At 43.8% G+C, this 23,929-nt stretch overlaps 3 protein-coding genes across 6 annotated transcripts in view; 1 reads left to right on the top strand and 2 right to left on the bottom strand.

Moving 5' to 3' along the window:
- The first annotated feature begins 203 nt into the window (after positions 1–203).
- Positions 204–6,482, top strand: sprn2 (shadow of prion protein 2). The gene is made up of 3 exons (XM_063211181.1): positions 204–305; positions 2,958–3,121; positions 4,111–6,482. The coding sequence occupies exons 2-3, from the start codon at positions 2,960–2,962 to the stop codon at positions 4,477–4,479; spliced, it is 531 nt and encodes a 176-aa protein (XP_063067251.1). The 5' UTR covers positions 204–305; positions 2,958–2,959; the 3' UTR covers positions 4,480–6,482.
- Positions 6,483–7,979: 1,497 nt separating this feature from the next.
- LOC134457883 (uncharacterized) lies at positions 7,980–18,464 on the bottom strand. The gene is made up of 2 exons (XM_063209884.1): positions 17,851–18,464; positions 7,980–13,368 (listed from the first exon to the last, which is right to left on the bottom strand). The coding sequence occupies exon 2, from the start codon at positions 13,359–13,361 to the stop codon at positions 11,307–11,309; it is 2,055 nt and encodes a 684-aa protein (XP_063065954.1). The 5' UTR covers positions 13,362–13,368; positions 17,851–18,464; the 3' UTR covers positions 7,980–11,306.
- Positions 18,465–23,616: 5,152 nt separating this feature from the next.
- si:dkey-81j8.6 (serine/threonine-protein kinase 10) overlaps positions 23,617–23,929 on the bottom strand; it is a 26,476-nt gene continuing 26,163 nt past the window's right edge. For all 4 annotated transcript variants that reach the window (XM_063209880.1, XM_063209881.1, XM_063209883.1 and 1 more), the window contains one exon: positions 23,617–23,824. In XM_063209880.1, coding sequence (XP_063065950.1) covers positions 23,699–23,824 — 126 coding nt within the window. In that variant the 3' untranslated portion in view covers positions 23,617–23,698. The remainder of the gene's footprint in view (positions 23,825–23,929) is intronic.

Raw genomic sequence — 23,929 nt, 5'->3', positions numbered from 1 at the left:
TGTGTGTGTGTGTGTGTGTGTGTGTGTGTGTGTGTGTGCGCGTACGTGTGTATGCGTGTGTATGCGTGTGTATGCGTATGTATGCGTATGTATGCGTGCGTGCCTGTGTGTGTGTGTGTGCGTGTAGCCTGTTAGTGATTGGTTGCTATGAGATAATTGACATGAATGTGGGAGGGACCAGGGCAGTGTCATGTAGTATTGGGAGGTGCATACAGACAGTCTGTCACAGGCACAGACCTCTACACATTCACTCACAGACAGAGATACTGATCTGCACTTCGCAGAAGAGAGAGAACAGTAGTCAGGTAAGACTAGACTTGACTTTACATCATTGAAAACCGTATCAATCAGGGTTTTTTGTTGTTGTTGTTGTTGTTTTTTCACTTGTTTGTCCTCACCTTACCAGTTATCTGAAGATGCTATTTATAGTAAACTACAAGTAGCTATGCTTTCTGAACCTGAATATGCTTTTGTATATCAAAGATATAAACACATTTTGACTGATAAAAGCTACCACATTAATGAAAATCTGTTTAAGTGTATACAGTGTTTCGAAATGATTCCATTTCAAATGTAGGCTATCATTTTCACCGTTTTCCCCTTGAGTTTCTGTTCTGGTTTACCAACACATTGCTAAAATATATTTTTTAATGTATGCTGTATCTTTCACACTTTTTTGAAAGTGTATGTTCTAAGCTGCTCCACATTTTTACCACAATTTTAGGGTCAGTTTGGGGTTACAAAAGCGTTTAGTTGGGGTAATAATACCCCTAATTTCAGCCCTTGTGTGTGTGTGTGTGTGTGTGTGTGTGTGTGTGTGTGTGTGTGTGTGTGTGTGTGTGTGCGTGCGTGCGTGCGTGTGTGTGTGTGTGTGTGTGTGTGTGTGTGTGTGTGTGTGTGTGTGTGTGTGTGTGTGTCTCCTCCCGCTGTGTATTCCTTGTCCTTTGGGGTGACATGGAGCGAATAATTACCAGCAAGCGAGCGCACAAAAGCAGAGGGGAGCGATAAACACACACTGTAATTGTGTAATGATGTTCCAGCTCTTTCCAGCGCAGGGTGGCATTTATGACTGCACGCGCGCACGTGCCCACACACGCACACACGCACTTGTCAAAAACAATGTACATTCACCTGGATAAGCAACAGGTTAAACTTAGTTTTGATTTTTCACTAGTGATAATTCACGAGGAGTCTTAATACAACTGGGAAACTAAACATTTTGTCTAAATTATTATTGTTGTTATTATTATTGTTATTATTATTATTATTATTATTATTATTACATTGGAGAGGCCCAGTGTCATTTTTTAAAATGAATTTAAAATCATGTTGAAACATGTTAGATCATGTTAAGTGTAGTTGCATGCATCGTAGCCCACAAATGACATGAATCCCATGCTGAATTTCAGCCCCAGCTTGCCAATTTACAATACATTACACTTAGCTGATACTTTCATCCAAAGTGACTAAGGGCTATTTACAGGGTATTGGTTACAGTCCCTGAAGCAATTTAGGGTTAGGTGCCATGCTCAAGGGAATGTCAGCCATGTGTGTTGGTATGGGGTAAGGCAGGGGTGGGCAATTATTTTGGCCCAAAGGCCACATTAGGTTTACAGTAGAAAATTGAACGAAGGGCCAGATGTAGCAGACAACTTACCCCTGTCAATAATAAGAAATAGTGTTCGCTAACATAATTTGTCAGTTGCGAAAATCCCTTGTTTTAGGTAGCCATTTTTAGAATGTTGGGTGACCATATGATTTGAGTTTTAAAGTTGTCTTTCTTGTGAAAGCTTGGTGGGCCACATGAAGTGGCTGAGCGGGCCGCATGTGGCCTGAGCTTACCCAACTCTGGTGTGTGTAGAGGTAAGGGTGGGATTCGAACTTATGGACCTCTGATCTCAAGACCCCATCCCTAATCATTAGGCCATGGCTGCCCAGTTAACTGTGTACAGTGGGTGTATTACCATACTGCTATTTAAGGTGTGTTTGTTTATTTGTTTAATATGATTTGTGATATATTGTTATGGCTTATTGTGGCTTATTGACAACGTGTTTAAAACATTGCAAGTGCGCTAAGTCCCCCACAATTGGGCTTGCATGCCCACCCACGGGGACCCCGGTTCGAGTCCGGCCGGGGCATTTCCCGAACCTCTCTGTCCCATTCGCTTCCTGTCACCATCTTCGACTGTCCTGTCAAATAAAGGCATAGAAAAGCCCTCTAAAATATTGCAAGTGAAAGCACGCACAAGCATAAGCGTTTGATCCGTGTTACAATATTAATGTACTTGTCCACACTGTCACTTGATACTTCCCAACCACACACAGACACAGACACACACACACACACACACACACACACACACACACACACACACACACACACACACACACACACACACACTCACGCATGCACACACACACTTTTTGGCCTATATTAGAGGCCGTTGTATTCCGTTGCCCTAATTTCTTTTGCCTACCCATCATGCCGAGAACAGACAGCCATCAGGCATGGCCATCAGCCAGTAGAAGCGAGCTTCAATTGCTATCTGTGTGCCTGTTGCTGTGTGTTGCAGCAAGCCTCACCACACACATTTCCTCCCTCCCTCCCTCACACACACACACACACACACACACACACACACACACACACACACACACACACACACACACACACACACACACACACACACACACACACACACACACAGATACAGAGACAGAAAAAAGTACACTGTTGTATTAGTGACAATAGTTGACATAATTTCTTTCCTTCCATGCACATGTCTGATTATGGAGATGCTGCCAGAAATGTCATATTTAAGTAAGAGAAACAGGAGCTTGGTTTCGGTGACATTATTTTCATCAGTTTTCATATGACTTTGCTAGTCCTGACCTGCACCCAAATGTTTTTGAGACGGATGTTTGTGTTTTTTTCCCCCCCTTTGTTACATATCCAGCGATGGCCGTGGTCGTGCAGAAGTGTCTGCCCCTGCTGTGGGCCTGCCTGCTCCTGTGTGCAGCCCTGTGCCCCAGCGCCGCCCAGGCCAAGCGCAGAGGGGGCTTCAAGGGCAGGGGCTCGCCCATCGGCAACAAGCTGCCCTCATCCCACAACCAGAACCAGGTATGGAAGCGTGCGCTGTATGGTGCATATATGAATATGAAGAGCTCTTTTCCAAAATGTGATATATCCATTTTATAGAATGTTACCAAACTGCAATACTCACTCTCCACACTGTAGTGGGTTGGGACGACATACGGTACTATACAGCTCATACACTGATGATTAAGTACAGTATCTTATTCAGTGCTGTAGATTGTGAATGACATGACTTTGCCAGTTGTGTTAGTCTTGTGGGCAGTTCTATAATATTTCCATATCAGGGCTCTAAATTAACACCAGCCAACCGGCCAAATGCTGGTGAAATTTCAGTTTGGCTGGCAGAAAATACCAACTTACTAGCCACTTTGACCAATTAGTGAGTGTATGTTTGGCTAGTAAGATTAGCATCTACAAGACATTTTGGCTGGTGATGAAAAAAGTTAATTTATGGTGAATATATGAAGAGCTCTTTTCCAAAATGTGATATATCCATTTTATAGAATGTTGGAAAATTGACATTTTTGTATTGGGAATTCCATTGAATTGCATTTTCAAAATGCATTTTATAGAGGTTTTAAAGTATGTTCTCAAAACATTTGAATGGCAAGAATTCACATAGATGATATGACTTCTTAACAGTCAATTACAATATTAAAATGCAAAAAGTCAAAATATAGCGTTTTGGAAAAGAGCTCTTCATATATACTCAATGATGCTTGTTATGTCTGTGTGTTTGTATTGTATACTGTATTTATGTATGTATGCTACTGGACACCGTAGCCTCTTGCTGCTGATAATACTCAACTACATCATAACGACATTGCTATGACAGTACAGAGAGCCTTAAGTAACAGATTAAGACATAGCCATTACAATATTTGTGAGAGTAAGGTTATAACATAGCCTCTGCACTAAGGAGTTAATTTTCTTCGGGATTAATAAATTATACTCTACTCTATTCTACTCTACTCTACTCTACTCTACTCTACTCTACTCTACTCTACAACCAGAACCCCGACCAGAACAAGAACAAGGGCTCCAGGACGGGCCTGAAGCTGGCTGGGGCGGCCGCCGCGGGGGCCATCGGTGGGGCTGCGGTGGGCTACGGGCTGGGCTCCCTGGGACGTAACCACCACTACGGCGGCGGAGGCTATGGAGGAGGGTACGGAGGACGGGGCTACGGGCACGGCTACGGGTACGACTCGTCCGAGGAGGACCGGCGCGGGTACTACCAAGAGGGCTACGGAGGAGTTGGCCGGAACCAGTCGGACTACCGGTACCAGCAACGAGGGGCGGCCGGGCCCGGGCCGGTGGGCTGGGGGTCGGTGTCGGTGCTCCTGATGGCCCTGGTGCCACTGGTTTGGGTCCAGCTGGTGTGATGATCAGACAGGGAAGATGACAGGGGCTGGGGGGGGCAAAGGGGGTCAGTTGTCCTGGGCCCAGGGAGAAACCGGCAGGGGCGTATATAGCAGCACATTTTGGGCTCTATGTACAATCAGCTCCAATAGACCCCCCCAAGCGTCTTCATAAATCGAACTGTGTGGTGACCCCCTATATACATGGAGCCCACTGGTGACTGGCGACCCTGTAATCAGATTAAATAATGTGAAGATTGAGGGTGTGATCCACACATATAACACCTTGGCTTCCCCTTGCTAAGGAACCAGGAACTGACAAATCTATTCAGTTCAAGAATGAAACATCTTCAGGCTCCAAGAAGAGTTGCCTACAATCGAGCTTCTTTGGATAATATATCATGACTTGGATGACTGATGATCTTCACAGACGTATGCTAACGTGTTGCTTTTGTGACTCGCCTTTGTCTGTAAGGGGCCTGAGGGGGTGAGATAGTAGAGTAACTTTATTGATCCCCGGGGGGAAATGAAGGATACGGTGTCAAGATCATGGGTGTCAATCTATGGAAGGGGTGGGGAGCCTATCCGGCCCCCACTATAATTTAAATGTTATGCAGTTCCACATTAAATATGACATGTTTTCTAAAGAAATCTTTGAAATTACATTTGCAATACAATTAACTTACATTTTCAAGGGGACCTAGTAAAGTTGGGGTGTATTGTAAAGGTGGACACCTTCAGTAGGCCTATAGGCCTTAAGTGCAGGGGGAAATCCTGGTTTGTGTTCATAGTTCGGCCCTTGGAGGACTTTGTCCCTGTCCCTGATCTATGGACTTATACTGGACAATAAATATAGACAATAAAGTAAAAATACTGATAAGTAATGTCCCTCTGGAATAGGTGGCCACTAGATTGGTAGTCGACCAGTCTTGAGTGCACTGTTTTCATACAAAAGAAATCAGCTGGGTGGATTTTTTCCCAACTTTCTGACGTACCTTGTCTGTGTAGTTTGTTATGATTGACACCTGTAGAGAATACTGAGGCGCTTGTTTCCCTAAAATTACAAGTTTGCAGCTAAATTCCACAACATCAGCAGATCTTTCGAAGGTGCTTTATATCACAAACAGCAACACCAACAAATAGCCTACATTTAAAAAAAATAGAACATTTCTCCAGGAAGTTTATTGACTTTTGTTTTGATTTCTAGTGGTGCTTTTGGCTTTGATGTCTATAAAAGCATGTATGTATTCTCTGTGGAACTTTTTTTTACACATTTGAACAGCATTTCAGGCAGTATGAACTTAATAAAACAACTTTGAATAAACACACTTACTAACACATTTAATTATAACCACTAAATGAAGCCGTGGGATGTAAAACTGTACACGTGATCTTTTTTTCCTTCTTTCTCTGGGATTCCTGATTTTTCAGCTGAAAATAACCTTAATTTATAATACTGCTGTCACCATGGAACACTCTGGAACACACAATGCACTGCACTGTATTTTCCAGCCTTTTCCACCGGCCTTTGCAAATCACAGTCCTGCACAAAGCAGGCAAACTAACTCTGGTGGTTATTCTAAAAGCATTCCAGAACTATCCAGCCAGAGCTATTCCATGCGTAAGCCTTTTCCGTGGTGGATCTCATATAGGCTTCGGATAATAGAGATTGCTGTTGAGGTTGTACAATTATTTACACCCATTCATGTGTTGTTTTTATTTATTTATTGGCAGTGATACAAATCGCCACCCGTGTTACCTGATGCATACAGTAGGCTGCATTTAATGCAGTGCAAATCATTTTCAAAAATGGCTTCATGGGCCCTGTGGCTCTAACGCTAGGGCACTGGGCTGCTTTGCTGGTGGCCCGGGTTCGATTCTGGCCCGGGTAATTTTAGTCTCTCTCTCACCACTCGTTTCCTGTCCACCTCTAAACTGTCCTATCACTAATGAAGTCTAAAAAAGTGTTTCCCAACCAGGGGTACGTGTACCACTAGGGGTACGCGAGCACACTGAAGGGGGTACTTGGAAAAATGTAATTTTAACAAATGCATGGAGCATAGTCACACTGGAATAGAAAAAGTGATTTAAAACACAGGCTCTGGGGGTACATGAGACAAAAAAGGTTGGGAAACACTGGTCTAAAAGACCAAAAACAATTTTTTAGGAAGGCTTTATGATGTAAATTTACTTTTTTCAAGTGAATTGTAAAACTGAGATTGTTCATAGCAAAGACATATAGCAGGGTAATAACATATATGTTGTTACTACAATCTTGAAAACATTCTTTTTTTTAGTTTACTCATTTATGAGTTCGTATTCACTTTCATATTCACTTTAGGACTAAATGTAAATATAATGCAAAAAGATACAAAAAAATCTTTATATGGCTATGAATTTTATTTTACAACCCATATAGGCCGAAGCTGTTATTGATGTGTCTATTGAAACTACAGTGCGTATGGACCTGTTTTGATTAACCTTATTGTAAAAGTCAATGTGTAGCCTCTTACTGCAGATGTCCCTCTCGATGGGCCTATTCACTCTTTGCTAAAAACCCTCAACTACACGATAACAATATTGCTATAACATTTCAAGGAGTCTTAGGTAACGGATTAAGAGTTGTGTCATTACCATTTTGGTGACAATAAGGTCATATCAGAGGCTCTGCATTAAGGGGTTAATGATTTATTTGTTGTTAAAAAATAAATGGGCATTACTTGTGGTTGACAATAAAAACAGAAAGTTGTGGATGCCTCAACTGGTTTGCCTATGTTTTTATACACACACACACACACACACACACACACACACACACACACACACACACACACACACACACACACACACATATATATATATATATATATATATATATATATATATATATATATATATATATATATATTAGCAAGGCATACAGTATCTATTTTGTAGGGTACAGTATCTATTTTGGACAGTAAATTTGCATTGTAGCAAATTGTTGTTGGTTTGTATCTTTCATCCTACTTGTGCAGTACACATATCACCTGATCTGTTCTAGGGTAGGCAGCAGCTAGCGCTGAAGGCTATATTTTTCCCAGATCCATCCTGCCCACTCTTTCCCTTCTTGTGGCACACCCTCCCTCCCATCAACACACTGTGGTTTCCTGGCAACCGAGCAGATGCGCCATGGGAAGGTCCAATATGTTCGTTCTCTGGTGCGTGTTGCTATAGCGACGAGCAGCATGTTGGCCTACAGAGTGCCGCCAGGCCAGCGATGAAACACTTTCAGGAAAACATGACGACACCCTGTACAAAAAAGAGAGAGAGAGAAGGGAACATGCACCCACACCGTTTATGGCAAAGACCATGGTTACACAACAGGGCCTTTAAACAGGCACATTACACATGGAAATAATTGCTACGGTCGTCCTAAATGGGGCAATTATTTTATTATTAATTCTGGAGATTTCCTGCATGCTAGAATCTGGGACTTCAAATGAGAAACAGACCCCTCACACAAATGACAGGAAACAGCAGCATTCATTTCAAAACAATCACTTTATTACAGGGTCACACTGGAATCGAAATAGTGCACATACAAAGTCTAAAGTGTTAATATTATAGCCTACACAGACGAGGCCAAATAGATATGAAGCAGGAGAATTTCAAGACATCAGTGTGACAGAGCAAGTGCAGCAGAAATCTGAAAATACAGTACAAGCAATCCAACATCACCTTTACTTGTAACAAGTGGGAGCTTTGATTGATAATCCATGACTGGAACGTGTCTATGTTTCCGCAGCCCATTAGTCCTCCCACACAGGGCCGGATTAACGCACAGGCTAGATATGGCTGCAGCCTAGGGGCCCCCACCTGCCAGGGGGCCCCTGACTGGCCAAAAGTGGAAAAAAAATTAATTGTGACAAGATGCAATATTGCAAAATTGTATCTGTCATGTTGAGTACACTTGGCAGATATGTTACCTTTATTTCCTAGATTGTAATTATGACACTGCCTATGTAAATCTGTCGTGACATTTGACTTCCAGGGGGCCCCAAAGCAAACTGTAGCCTAGGGGCCCCAGGAGATCTTAATCCGGCCCTGCTCCCACATCACATGGAGCAACAGGGATAAGCTGTGGGAAAATTCGGCTGTGGGACCATTGGGCTGTGGTACCAATGGGTTGTGGGAACATAGAGCTGACCCCATCCATGACAGGACAATGAAGATAGAAGGCAATAGCTACCAAGATGAGGAAATACAGCTGAAATCTACCTTCTACCAATATGGCATCACATCAGAATTTAACACCTGATATCTCTCTACCTGAAGGATGACACCAGCATTCAAGCCTCATGTCACCCCTGTACTTAGTTAGTATCATGAAATTATAAGTGCACTTTGTGAGGAAGTCTACATGATGACAGCAAGTAAAGTATAGCCTGTAACGTAATCCAACTGCATCCAAAAAGTTGACTTTAGGCTACTGATCTACTATACTATATGTCTATCTGAAATCAGGCTATTAGTGATGGTTTGATGATAGATGAATGCTATGTTTGCGGGTAGGCTACAGCTTGCAATACTAGCTATTGTACATAGACCAAATCAGTATCACTTTGGTTATTACAGAGCTGGGGAATACATGGTGATATATTGACATGATAAAAGTCACACTGAGGAAGCTATGGCATCAAAGTCTTTCAGCAGATGTTAGTAGAGCAGCCATAACATAACATGCCCGGATGTAGTAGGCTAAATGCATCTGAAGTACAATTGGCCTATTAGATATTAGCCTGTATTTGGCACATGAATGACCTATATGTGAGAAAAGCGAGTTTGAATCCTCCACCATCACATAGAGGCATGAAGCACGGATACATACAGCAACACACATGCTTTGTGTGGTTTATTTGTACACCTTTAGATTAGCTCTGGGGTGATCCAGAGTCATGGTAATATGATATACTGCAGTTAGATAGGCCTACTGATGAGGTTAATGCTATACTGTAAATACCAAATGAGTGAGTGTGCAGTGTGAACTCATCTAAATTAAGTAGATGACAACTGCGTCCACCCTGCTATTTTAAACGGCATGTTTGGATGAGAAAGAAAAGAAGAACTGCTCATTTGTCAGCGCAAACAGCTTGTTTGTTTTGTAGAGTTTAATATTCATTAGCAATAGTGTAAGATGTCTGTACTGTATAATGATTATGTAATGGCCAGAGCTGTATAAAGTAGAAGTACTCTTGCCAATGTAATTACAGCACTAGTGGTATGATATAACCTAATTTCAAGTTTGTAATATCATACTATTGTTTGTGGTGTAATTACATCTGCAAGACTCAAGAGTACTTCTACTTATACGATATACAACTCTGGTGTGGCACTATGATGTATGGATTGTTACGATGATGCCAATGTGGCAATAACGGTTGATGTGACGTGATTTTCAGTTTGAGTCAACCGTCCACTCCAATGGAGGACTATACGTAAAGACAACCCAAGACACAGACTGTTAATAAAAAAAACAACAACTGAAAACTCATGCATCTAGCCATCTACGTACGTTCACAATCACAAGCAATATTGGATATGGTTACACACTGATTGAGCAGTGAGGTTGTTTGAGAAAGTTGGGGTATAGTTCAAAAGAATTCAGATCATTCCAGTGCAATTCAGTGCAAAATCATAAACATGACAAACAATAGAGAGACACATGAAAAAAAAAAATCCAATAACACCCTGTCCAATACTAACAAACATACGGTATCAATTCAAGATAATTTTACCATCCATTTGGTCATGTCGGTCCCTAAGAATGTTTAATCTCTCTCTCTCTCTCTCTCTCTCTCTCTCTCTCTCTCTCTCTCTCTCTCTCTCTCTCTCTCTCTCTCTCTCTCTCTCTCCCCCTCCCCATCTGAGGCCCAGGTTCAAACACAGGCAGGAAAACACTACAGTACTCTCCTTCCCTATGGCTTACCATGTGACCATTTGAGGCCCAATCACATGTGAGCCGTAATTCCATGTCATTCAAGGACCCCCAGGATATGGGAAGGGGAAGGGCAATGTGATGGTGTGACCAGAGATATGCCAATGTAATAGGTTGCTATGGGCACCTGAAATGACTAGGTTCCGGTCTGCCTTAAGGGGCATGTCTTAATACTCTTAGCATTGAATAGAACAGTCCTTAGGCCTAAAGGGGATTAGCCCCTCTTTGCAATTGTAGTACCTGGAAAAAATGGGCCAGCGGAACCTCTCTCTCTCTCTACTCTCTCTGGTGTGACCTTCATTATGGGGTTGTCCGTTCGCTCAGACATTCATTCTAATGAGCCTGGCTCTTTGGTGTGGTGGTCAGAGCAACACATTGTGGTACGCCAGAGACCTGGGCTCAAATGGACGGATGGAGTAACTCTTCTCCTCACCCTTTCCTACATATACACACATACAGGGGCCGAAATACAGATATACATATGCACACTCAAACATATGCATAACACGAGCACATCAATTCACACACACACACACACACTCTCTCTGTCAAACAAACTCTTAATCTCGCTCACACACCCACACCCCCCCACACACACACACACGCACAAACCCTGGTTTGCCTCACTGCAGTAAGATATTAACACAATAGTAAGATATTACTACATGTATGTAAGTAAGATAATACTACAAAGCAGCCTGACAATGGTAACAAAATGCAGGACTCCACCACAAACACACGCACGCACACACACACTTTCTTCCTCTCGTTCTCTTTCTCGCTCTCTCTCTCTCTCTCTCTTTCTCTCTCTCTCTCTCACTCTGTCTGTCTCTCTCTCTCTCTCTCTCTCTCTCTCTCTCTCTCTCTCTCTCTCTCACTGCAGTAAAACGTTGCTACTGAGCAGCATGACGGTGGTGGTGAACAGCAGCACCAGAGGTCTGCCCCAGTGGCCGGCGTCTCCCCCTGCTCCTGCTCCTCCTCGGGGCTTGTTCCCGTCGCCGCCCCCCTGCCCCTGCTCCTGCTGCTGGGCCTCGGCCTTCTGCAGGTACTTCTCCGAGTAGACCATGTAGAGCTCCATGCAGCGGCGCGACTTCAGCTGGTCCATCAGCGCCGGGTAGCCGATCTCCGAGATGCTCACCACCTGGTCGTTGTCGTTTTCGGCGGCGCGTCTCTTCCTCCTCCTCCTCCGACTAGCGACGGGAGAGGAAGCGGTGACGGCGTCTTGCTCTAAGACACATGAAGATGTGCCAGCATTGCCCGCCGCTGCCGGGTAGCCGATCTTCGAGATGCTCACCTCCCGGTCGTCGTTGTTGTTGTTGTCGTTGTCGTTTTCGGCAGCGCGTCTCTTCCTCCTCCTCCTACTAGCGATGGGAGAGGAAGCGGTGACTGCGTCGTCTTGCTCTGGGAGACTTGGAGTCGTGGCAGCGTTGTTGTCCGCTGCTGCAGCTGGGATAGGTGGGGGCTGGGTCAGCAGACTCGGCTCCAAACTACCGGATGCGGCTGCTACATCTTTAGGTCCATCAGGTTCCTTTGACTTTGATTGATTCGTCTGTAGATTGCTCTGCGTCTCTGAGTCTTTCGGTCCACCACCAACACCACCAACACTACCACCATCGGGGTAGTCTGTTGGCTGATCACCCTGTAGCCTGCTACTCTGTGGGCTCCCGCTCTCCTCCTGCTGCTCCTTGAGGAGGTCGGTGCGCTTCATGCAGGTGTCCATGTACTGCTCGTAGGTCTGGAAGCTCTTGTCGGCCTTGGGCGGCGTCTTGTAGACGTAGTCGCGGTAGTCGTTCTGGTCGGTGGACTTGGCGCCGTAGCGCTCGTACATGTAGCGGTTGTAGTTCTGCTCCTCCATGGGGCTGCGGAAGCCGAAGTGCGGCCGGGGGAAGCGGCCGATGCCGTAGCCCACCGCCATGCCCGCCACCGCCCCCACGCCAGCCGCCAGCATGGCCTTCTTGGCGAAGCCCTGCGACTTCACCGAGGGCTGGTAGCCGTTGCTCTGCACGGAGCGGGAGAAGGGGGAGCCGCCGCCGTACCCTCCTCCGCCTCCCATGAAGCCGCCGCCGTAGCGCGGGCTCAGGATCTTATTGTTGGGGTTCTGGTTCGGGTACCCGTAACCGCCTCCATATCCACCACCCCCATAACCGCCGGCTCCATATCCTCCATAGCCACCACCCCCATACCCCTGCCCATACCCTCCCTGTCCATACCCTCCCTGTCCTGGGTAGGGTTGTTGGTAGGGGTTCCGGCCGTAGTTGGTGCCACCTTGCCCTGGGTACGGCTGCTGCCCGCCATAGTGAGTGCCACCCTGGCCTGGGTAGGGTTGGTGGGGGTTCCTCCCGCCGTAGTTAGTGCCACCTTGCCCCGGGTATTGGTTGGGCTGGCCACCACCTGGGTACTGTCCTGGGTACTGTTGGTTGGGATTCCGTCCGTAATTTGTGCCCCCTTGCCCCGGGTACTGGTTGGGCTGTCCACCGTAGTTGGTGCCCCCCTGTCCTGGGTACTGCTGGTTGGGGTTCCTGCCATAGTTGGTGCCCCCCTGACCTGGGTATTGCCCACCACCCCCTGCGGCAGGGTACTGCTGATTGGTGTTCCCACCATAGCCTCCTCCTGCTCTGCCAGGCTGCTGGTTGGTGTTGGTGCCGGTACCGCCCCCTTTAGGGTAAGGATCCGGCTTTTTGGGCTGGCTGCCCCCATGGCTCGTGGCTCCCCAGTTGCTGCCGCCCCCGTGGGTCTTGGGTGTCCTGGGCGAGGTGGCGGCAGGTTTGTTGTGCGACGTCCTTGAGCCGCCTGACGATGGCTTTGAGCTGCCGCCTCCCTTCCCCTTGCCAAAGCCCGCCCATGTCGGGTCGCAGAGCAGCAGTGTCACTAGAAGCAGTGACCAGAGAGCGGGGCGGGTCACACCACACACACACGACCGCCTCCCCATTGTGGCCCTGCAAATAAACACAAACACATGAACAGGGGCCAATACTACAAAGCTGGTTCAGGAGTAAACCAGGTTAAGTTAAAGGAACAGTCCACCCTTTTTTGATTTTCACATATTTGCAGTATTTCCAAGCATTGTTCATGAATGTGCACATCATTTTCTTCTCAGTTTTTTCAGTACTTAGATTTATTGGATCAGAATTATTAGCATGGCTTAGCATAATCACTGAAAGTGAATGGAGGCTTTAGCATCAAGCCACAAATTATCACAGGACAGGGCCGGTTATAAGCATAGGCCGGCTAGGCGGTCGCCTAGAGAGCAATGTGAAGAAGGAGCGCCGAAATGGCGCTCTCCGATGCGTAATTTTGCGATATGGAGGTTTTTTTTATGAAGTCGCAATCAACAAAGCGTGGCGAAAGCGCTCCTCACGGCAAAACACCCCTCAGCCAATAGTAATATCGCTTTCAACTGTCTCTGGGAAGTCTGTGAACCAATAAACAGACAGTCCTGAGAAAGGGGGCGGGACGAGTGACAGCGTGCCATCTATTTTGAATTTGGAGACTCATTGGAGAGACAGAGGGCAAGCGCGAACAGCAATGCTGCTCTGCTGGGTGGAGAATTGTTATGTTCTCATTAAACCAGTCATTGCATGATGCAGGAGTTGCAGAGGGTGTTTTGGAAGTATGTGGTTTAATCAGCAACCGTTTGTGGTAATGTAAAGCCTAATAGTTATGAGGCTACTGTTTGGAATTAGAGGGAAAAAGAGCTTTGCTTTTGATCTGAGAAATCGCTAGTTAGCATGCTAACATTAGCCAAGTATGCCAAGCAATGAAATCCAGTAAAGTAGCTGTTAGTAGCCTACTCACTAACACCCACCTGACATCATAATACTTGCCTAGGTTGACCAGCAATGTAAAGTAAGACTGGTGCCAAGTTTAAAACAAGTTTAGCTGCCATATCTCCTTCCATCCACTTGAATGAATTACCTGCTTGTTGTAAGATTAAACAAATCATTGTTTCCAGACCAGAATGACATATAGGCCTACATTAATCATGTAAGAGAACCATGCACAGCATGTTTTCATGCTGAGTGATGTAGTATTACAGACAAGTGAGGCTATTTACTATATTTTGTATATTATGAAATTCAAAAGCGTGACAGCTTTTCTCCCTTTCTCTCACCCTGTCCCTCCGGTTCAAACACATAGATAGCCCCCTTCTCATTCTCCTACTCACAAATGCACCACTATTTCCAGTACAGAAATGAAATTGGTTTGGAATCATAGACAGCACAAATGTGTAGCTTATTAAAATTGTTATGCTGCCATGCTTTGTGATGCTGTAGGTAGTGTAGATAGGCTATCAATGCAGACCTCCTTGGTAGGCCTATTGTCTACACATGCATTTGACATGCAAATGTACTGTACCACTCTCCTGGCATTTCAATTCCATTTTACAATTCAAACACATTGATAACCTCCCTCTCATCTGGGGTTGGGGGCACCACCACCGTATACATCCAAGACACCACACAGTGAAGGTACTTTCATGCGACTCAATCTGATGTGTTGGTCGGCTGTCCAAAAGAACCAGAAATCCATTTGATGCAAAACAGTTATTGTTCTTGATGCTATTTAGTTAAGCTTACTACCGGTATTACTCTTGTGTTCTGTAAGGTATAAAAAAAGAGGGGGGCGCCAGAACTCAAACTCGCCTAGGGCGCCAAATAAGCCAGAACCGGCCCTGATCACAGGACAGGATTAAATAGCTGTTTTGCACTCTGGTGAATTTTACATTAATTTTAAAGTAGGCCTACTTTATAAGTGCATTTGATGATGTTTTGTTTGCCCCCATAGACTTACATTGCTACGCTTATTTTGGCTATACTGTTAAACTAGGCAATGGAAACACATAGACGAAAATTGTATGCACATTCATGAATAATGCTGGGAAATACTGCAAAAATGTGAAAATCAAAAAAGGGTGGACTGTTCCTTTAAGAGGAAAATAAACAGAAACACATACTGTAAACAGACACGCACACACACTGTTTTGTTTGGGAAAGAAGGGAGTCACCGCAGCGTCTTCAGATCTGTATGTCTAACTGTTTCATTGGGCTTTACGACTTGATGATTGCCATTCTGGTAACAGATCATTTGAGTTTTATATCTAACTATTATTATTATTATTATTATTATTATTATTATTATTATTATTATTATAGAGAGCTCGTATTATTATATAGACCTCGTATCATATAGTCTGGCCAATTTCATTCTGCGATATCACAAAGCCGGGCATTCTGTTCCTCTTCCTCTATCCTCTACATACCTTTGGCCAAAGATGATTTTGCTTTTCCTTCTTCTGGTTTGGTGCCAGAAAATCAATAGCTTTTGGATTACTGGAAGTCTGGAGAGTATTATAAATGCTTTTCAGTAAACTAAGTGCTTCACGTTTTCATTTTAGGCATAGCCATTAGGGTACTTTACTTCATATGTTGCCATTTGAAAGCGAAAGTGTGAAAGGCTGTGAAAGTCCAACCGGGGAACTCCAACTCCCATTGTCATTGTGACACAGCACTCCACAGCACACAAGTGCACACTGCACACTACGAAATTGCATTCATGCCTCATCCGTGCAAGGGGGCAGCCGCCAAATGGGAGCAGTGCAGCGGGATAGTACCATTTAATTTGAAAAAGCAGAAAAAAGCAGACAGTCTCCAGTGTAATGTAGACTAAAACAAGACTGTTCCTGTTTACAAAAAGCCCTAGCAGGGGCAAAGATGGGCAATGCTGACCATAACATGGGTAAGCGGTCAGGGCATCAGACTTGTAGCCCAAAGGTTGCCGGTTTGACTCCCGACCCGCCAGATAGGTGGGGGGAGTAATTAACCAGTGCTCTCCCCCATCCTCCTCCATGACTGAGGTACCCTGAGCATAGTACCGTGCCGCCTCACTGCTCCCTTTCGGGTGTGATTGGGGGCTGCCCCCCTGCACGGTTGAGGCATACATGCAATTTTGTTGTGTGCAGTTTGCCGCGTTCACCTGTGTGCTGTGGAGTGCTGTGTCACAATGATAATGGGAGTTGGGAGTTTCCCAGTTGGGCTTTCACTTTTCACTTCACAACAGTGTGACTCATCTTAGCCATGAATACCGCTATGCTGGCCCTGGGGTGTGTTTCTCAAAAGTGAAGTTGTTAGCCAGTTAGCAATGGGTAGCTGCCAATGGGAAATTGCATTGCAAACAGCAACGTAGCTGATGAAGTTATCAGCTACAGCTTTGAGAAATGCACCCCTGCTCTGCTTAAGTAGTGCCTCTCTGCTGGAGACAGTCAGTCATAAGAGCCAATACAGTTGAGTGGTGGGGGTATAATAGGTATTGATTTCACTTGGATGCTCCAAATGCCTCTATTAGTCAGCTTCCTTTACTGGACAAGACAGTAATAACGTTTCTCTCTGATAATAAAAAATAATACTTTTTTGAAACCCTTGTGAAATAATAGATAGGCCTACTGCATTTTGCAGCACCGAAAATGCATGTTAGTGTAGCCTATTAGGCCTATCACTGCAGTAAAATACAGAAACACAAAAATATGGAATGGGCTACTACAAAAACACAGCACTTTACTGCATTGTATGACCTAATGCAATATTCTGGACAGGAAAATATTGCAGTAGGCTATGCCTACTCAACTGCAGAAGGAGTTTGTTTGTTTTCTTATATCAGTCATTACCATCATCATCATCATCATCATCACTATTATTGTTGTTGTTGTTGTTATGGCTGCTGCTGTTATTATTATATCTTCATTGCCATTCATCATCATGTTAGATCTATTTGCCCTTCTACTTCCGGATCCGTGGTACAGTTACGTAATATTAGGCTACAATGCAGCTGGCGATTTTGATGATTAACATGGGGCAGGCTATTTTGGCCACAGACGTGAAAGGAAATGCATCAGCCAAGTCCCTGTAAAAACGTCGACCTGAATATGTGGATAACGCGCGCATATTTGAGCGTACTGTAGCCTAAATTCAGATAAGTTGCAGATTTCACAGCAGATGATAACGCGAAGGCTATTGTAATATAATTAGGCTATTCTCTGAGTTAACGCACTGGTCACAGTCGTCATCGCGCGATTGTAAGATGGCGCTCCGATGCGCTCCGAATTACAGCGACACCTGACTGACTCACTGTTTTCAGACTGCATCATCCTTTGGGGCAGTAGTCGAAGCATAAAGATGTTTGTGTTTTTTCACAATACTAACACAACAACGAGACAGCTGTTTTAAAAATAACAAATGTGTTTAATCTGTGGAAGCCCTTGTTTCTTATGACTATCCTGACGAAGGGCAAACGGGAATCTCGTTCAGGATGCTTTACAAGAACCCTGGCGGTAGGCTCCCGCAGCCTTCTGGAAACATGCAGATCATGCCACAGATTTATTAAGACATCCAATGAAACTTAAGAAGATATTATCAGTCTCCTACCGTATTTTGAAGACAGCGAGGGATGTGCGATGTTTCTAAATCTCCATCCAGTGCAGGAATAGCGGAGCTGTCATTTGCCCCGGCGCGTAATAGGGGTGTTGTTCAGAGCAAGACGCTGCGTCACGTCGCAGAATTAGGGACCAGCCCAGATGTTAAAAGAAAACTAGGGATTTAAGGTACTCGATAACCGGTTTGTATGCCAAAGAATTTATTTACATCTTCATAAAAACAGGCAAGTGTACAAAGACTTTAATTCAACTAGGCCTATGTAAACTATGTACTATGTAGGCTATGTACAGTACTACACTTTTAGAGCAAATACAATTATAGGATGATAATGGTAAGACTAAGAGAAAGAGTTCCAACATGTGAAATAAATTGGGCAAGATGGGAAGACAATTCGCATTAAGTAGCCTATATAATTTACAGTAATAGGGAAATATGATAGTATTATACAATGCTTAACATGTTTTGTGTGTTTTAAATGCATGTCTCTGCATCTTTGTGTCTGTGTTAGGGAGAAGGGCAGGTCAGGTGTATTGGAATACATACTATTACATTACACTTAGCACACACTTTTATCCGTCAGCGACTTACACTTATTAGTCAGGGACCCAAACCCTCAAAAGTGCTTTAAAATGGGAGGAACCTGACACGGCGCGTTATACTTTTTATTTGTAATTTTTTTGATAGTTCTATCCCTTAGGACAAATAATTAGAGGGTCTGCTCGGTCGGAAATATCGCGAAAAAAAGTCTATTTTAATGTATGTACCCTTCATTTTTCGAGAGAAATTTCTGAAAAATGAAAAATGACCTGAAATCCTTGGTGCTTTGGTTAAGCTGTCCAAAAAGGCTTGCCTGGTACACAGGACACAACTACTGACTATATTCAATAAAGAAAATATTGTTAAACCACATTTGAACATGATTTTGGCTCAATTTTATGTCATAAAATGAGGCGTTTTTTCACTTTTTTGCTATATTTTCAACTTTTCTTCTTTGGCAATCAAGTTTTTCTCCAAGGTTTGACATCAGACAATATGCCATTCTTTTTAGTACGCAGTATAGTGATACCACAGCAAAAACTATGAAAATACAACCAAAATCAACGGATCTGTGGGGACTTGAGTCAATATAATTTCAGGCTACAATAAAAATGCTGAAAGGCATGCTTAATACTGAGCAATATGACATACCCACACACCCACACACCCACCCTCACACACACAATCTGGGGATCCTTCAATGATGTTCACCCCAGGTGACACCCTGCACACCTGAACATACCCCACACATACATAGGCCTACTTCCTGGATGTGACGCAGTGAGCTACTTACACAGAAGGGGGAAAGGCAGGCCTACACAACTACCATTAAACACCTAACAGACCTGCCACTCTGCAGTATGGTAACCTTCTGGAAAGCCAATATTTTCAGGAATAACATAACCCATTTCAGTTTGCATACAGGGCAAACTGCTCTACACAGGACACCATGCTTCATACTGCTGGAGAACATGAAGCTGAGGAACACATATGCAAAATTTTGGATTGCAGATCAACCTTCAGCACCATCCAGCCTCAGAGTCTTTGTTCTAAACCTCACTATCTGAGCCTGACCAACCATCATGTACTGTGGATTTCCTCTCTAACTGCTCCCTCTTGCTATCAACACCAGCACACTGCAAGGGCGTTAGCTAAGCCCTCTACTCTACACCCTGTTCACCCACAACTGCCTCTTTCTCCTCATTCGCTAACATAATGTCACACTAATTATGAATGAAGACAAGACAGACTACAGGAACAAGACAGAACATCTGCCGTCATGGTGTAAAAACAATAGCTCCGCCCTGGAGTCTAAAAACAACAAGGGAATCATTGTGGACTTTCACAAAAACAATCACAAACCCATGTAGTGGTGACTCGTAGGTGGTGGAGACGGTCAGCATCTTTAAATCCCTGGAGGACACTGCAGCTGAAGACCTGTCCTGGAGTATTCACATAGGCTCAGTGGTCAGTAAGGCCCAACTATGTACCTTCTACCTGAATCTCAATGTCTCTTCTACCAGAGATTAGTACTATCTACTACCACACACACTGTCAGGATGTGGACACCAGAAGCAGAAGAAGCGCTGAGATACTGCTTTGAGTCCACTGAATGTTCTGTTCTGCAGTACAGCGAAAACGTAGGAGGAGATAATTTAATTGCTGATTATCTCAACCTCTGCATGGAGGAGTTCCCAGTAGTTTGGTAAAACTTTTAGCCTACTGGTACTCTTACAAACATGTGCATGTTAAATGGGTGAACATCCTATCTTCACGTTTTAATGTCAGCAACAGGGTGCGACAGAGGGGAATTTTATCTCCTTATTTAATGCTTATATCGATTACCTGTCTAGGTAACAAACAGGTAGTATAGTTGGTGATGATTAATCACTTGTTATATGCAGTCAACCATACCATTCTATCTCCAATTAACAGTTGGTTCCAACAGCTTCTTTATATTTGTTATGATTATGGGGTAGTCTGACATTAATAATAATGATAGGAAGAGTGTGATAATGTAACACAGTTTCCTCCTTTCCATCTATCTAACAGCTAGGTAGCAAATACCACAACATATCTGTGTTGCATCCTGAAAGATACACTGGAGGCTGATGCCAACATGAGCAGGGAAGAGTGTGATATTTCCAAGCCATTATGCTGGCTATCCCATCCCTGCACTACAAAAGTTACATAAGTTAACCTATTTCAAACTGATAGCACAATTAGTTGATCCAGGTCAAAGAGGGACATGTCTGTGCACACTGGGAACACTGGTATAAGTGCCTTCCCTGTTTATATGTATGTACTGTATATGAAGTGTGCTGTAGTGAAATATTGATGTACTGTGTATTTGGGCCTCAAGCCTGTAATATTTGAAACATGTGCAAAAGAGGTAGCTGAGCCACAGCAACACATCGTCAACAAGAGTGTATAAATGGGTAAGGCGCTATAGATTGTACCTACAGTAGAAGACCTCATCCCTCATACCAGTCCCCAAAAAGCCACACCCCAATGATTACAGACCAGCTGCTCACATAATGAAGACATCTGACTGAGTACTGCTGCTCTACACAAAGAAAACCCAGGTTCGCCATGCATTGGATTCCATACAGTTAGTTTACCAGGAGAATGTGGGAGTTGTGGATGTTATCCTGTAAGTTACTACTACATAGGGCACATTCTCACTTGGACAAAGGAGACAGTGTTGTGAGAATAATGCTCTTTGATTTATCCAGTAGTGCCTCCAACATCCAGCCACTCTTGCTTAGAGAGACACTTCTGCAGATGGTGGATACAGAATTGTGGTCAGCAGCACTGGAGTGCCACAAAGAATGGTGTTCTCCTTGGTATTGTTCATCCTATACCTACTTTTGCTACAGCACTTATACCTACCAGATGCAAGTTTCCATAATGACACTGCAATTGTGAGGTGGATCAAGGGTGGGCTGGAGGGGGAGTACAGGCGACAGGTGGATAACTTTAGGAGAACCAACCCTCCACTCTATAAGAGAGGGTTCTACACAGTGTGGCCTAAAACATCAGCATCAAAAAGGTCGCACACACTGTTATGTTGTATGACTGCCCTTTTCTTTGATTATGATACAAATTTGGTGTTGTATTGTCTTAATAAACTTCTACAAAGTCTGGACTTACTTTCACCAAGTTTTCACCAATACAAGATCTTATATGGATGATGGTAGAGTCTGGGCACTATGCCACGCCTTGTCCAGGATATCCCAAAGATTCTCAGTGAGGTTGAGGTCTAGACTTTGTGGTGGACAATCCATGTGTACCAATGATGTCTCATTAAAATGTGAGCCTGATGAATATGCCTGTATTTAAAAAAATATATAGAATTACATATTGATTCAGCTTTCCTCATTCTTAGACAGGAAACAGGAAACTAGACCTGTCACCAAATATTTCAGCGATTATTTTGAACCCCTCAAACAGACTAGCATATTTTACATGACATTATATGGTCTTTTGTTTAAAGAAGTTTTAAGAAGTTAAAAACGAGTTGTTGCACCTATTGGTTCAGGGAACATAATTGGTATTAGAGTTTAGATCTCAATCTCATTCAGAATCTTGAGGTTGGTTGGAGAAGGCTTAATACAGTGTTCAAATTCTACCATCACACAATACCTTGGTGAAAACTTAAAGCAACACTGGATGGAAAAAGTCCAGATATTGCAGATTGAGTGTGACCTGATAGTATGCACCATATGCATTTGTGCCTGCTTGAATATGATAGGCCTACATATTCTTATGGTAACACCACCCTCTCCTATACCAAGACTGGAAGATGAGGACCCACAACTTTCAAGCCAGAAGTGAGCTATTTCTGGAAATGAATGAACATTTTATCACTAGAACCTCATCTCCGTGACATACTGCTGTATGTGCGATATGATGTGTATTACAGTATGTGTGTGGTTGTGTGAACTGACTTATACAGTAGTTAAATGTGTGTTATGTATGTTAAATATGTTGTGCAATAATATGTATTGTGTTTTTCATATCTATTTATGTATGCTGCTCAATACCTTAATTTCCTTCAGGATTAAAAAAATGTGTACTCCACACAGTGTATTTTTCACAATTTTGAGAGTAGTCTCTAGGCTTTCCTCTGGGTTACTGTTCCTGCAGATGGCAGAAGGTACGCTAGGTGTTCAATGGTAGTTGTTAACGTCTGCCATCCCCCCCTTCTGTGAAAATAGCTCACTGTCAAATCCACAAAGTATGTTAAGTATATACAGGTGATGTACGGTACTGTACATAGTAGTATGTTGTGGGGGGTGCAAATCATTGTATGATCCCCAGATTACTTTCTGTGTGTGTGTGTGTGTGTGTGTGTGTGTGTGTGTGTGTGTGTGTGTGTGTGTGTGTGTGTGTGTGTGTGTGTGTGTGTGAGAGTGTGTGTGTGTGTGTGTGTGTGCGCGTGTGTGTGTGCGTGTGCGTGTGAGGATGTATGTCATATTGTGAAGTATTCAGTTTGCTTTTCAGCATTTTGATTGTAGCCAGAAGTTCTATTGAGTTTCTGGGCCTATTGATCACAAACTAAAGTTGAAGTCACACAGATCCATCGATTTTGGTTGTATTTGTACAGTTTTTGCTGTGGAATCAGTATAGTGCTTAATAAAAAGAATGGCATATTGTTTGGTGTCAAACCTTGACAAAAAACCTGATTGCAGATGAAGAAAAGGGAAAAAAAACGCCTATTTTTATGACATAAAATTGAGACAAAATCATGTTCAAATGTGGTTTAACAATATTTTCTTAATTGAATATAGTCAGTAGTTGTGTCCTGTGCACTAGGAAAGCCTTTTTTGACAGCTTACCCAAGCCACCAAGGATTTCAGGTTACTTTTCATTTTTCAGAAATTTATCTCGAAAAATGAAGGGTACATGCATTAAAATAGGCACAACTTTTTTTCGCGATATTTCCGACCGAGCAGACCCTCCAATTATTTGTCCTAAGGGATAGAACTATCAAAAAAAAACACAAATAAAAAGTATAACGCGCCATGTCAGGTCCAACCCAATTTTGGGACTTTGGGTCCCCGACTATATATTACAGGGTATTGTTTTTGGTCAATGGAGCAATGTGGGAAAGGTGTCACCAGGGAAGCTAACGGGGGTGTCCCGGGCCCAGGGAGACAGGGGACCCAGAATTGGGTCATTAGTACATTGAATATATTGAATGGGGGGGGGGGGGGGGGTCACACTCATGGACTGCAACCCTAACCAAATCAACTCCCTAAACATTAACCCTCGGCTACCAAATGTATACAGCTGTAGATTAGGAGAAACTAAGACTGGGGAAGAACTTTGGTCGCCGAGCTGCGAATCGGCTCTCTGGTTCACTGCCTCTCCGCCTACTCCCTTCCTTTTCCCTCCGACGTCGAGCGAGGTCGTCCTCTAACGCCTAGAGAGAGAGAGAGAGACAGAGAGAGAGAGAGAGAGAGAGAGAGGGAGAGAGAGAGGGAGGGAGAGAGAGAGAGAGAGAGAGAGAGAGAGAGAGAGAGAGAGA

Source organism: Engraulis encrasicolus, chromosome 11 (assembly GCF_034702125.1).
Source record: "Engraulis encrasicolus isolate BLACKSEA-1 chromosome 11, IST_EnEncr_1.0, whole genome shotgun sequence".
Classification (NCBI taxonomy): domain Eukaryota; kingdom Metazoa; phylum Chordata; class Actinopteri; order Clupeiformes; family Engraulidae; genus Engraulis; species Engraulis encrasicolus.
The sequence above is the reverse complement of the archived record's forward strand: the minus strand, read 5'-3'. Positions and strand labels throughout refer to the sequence as shown.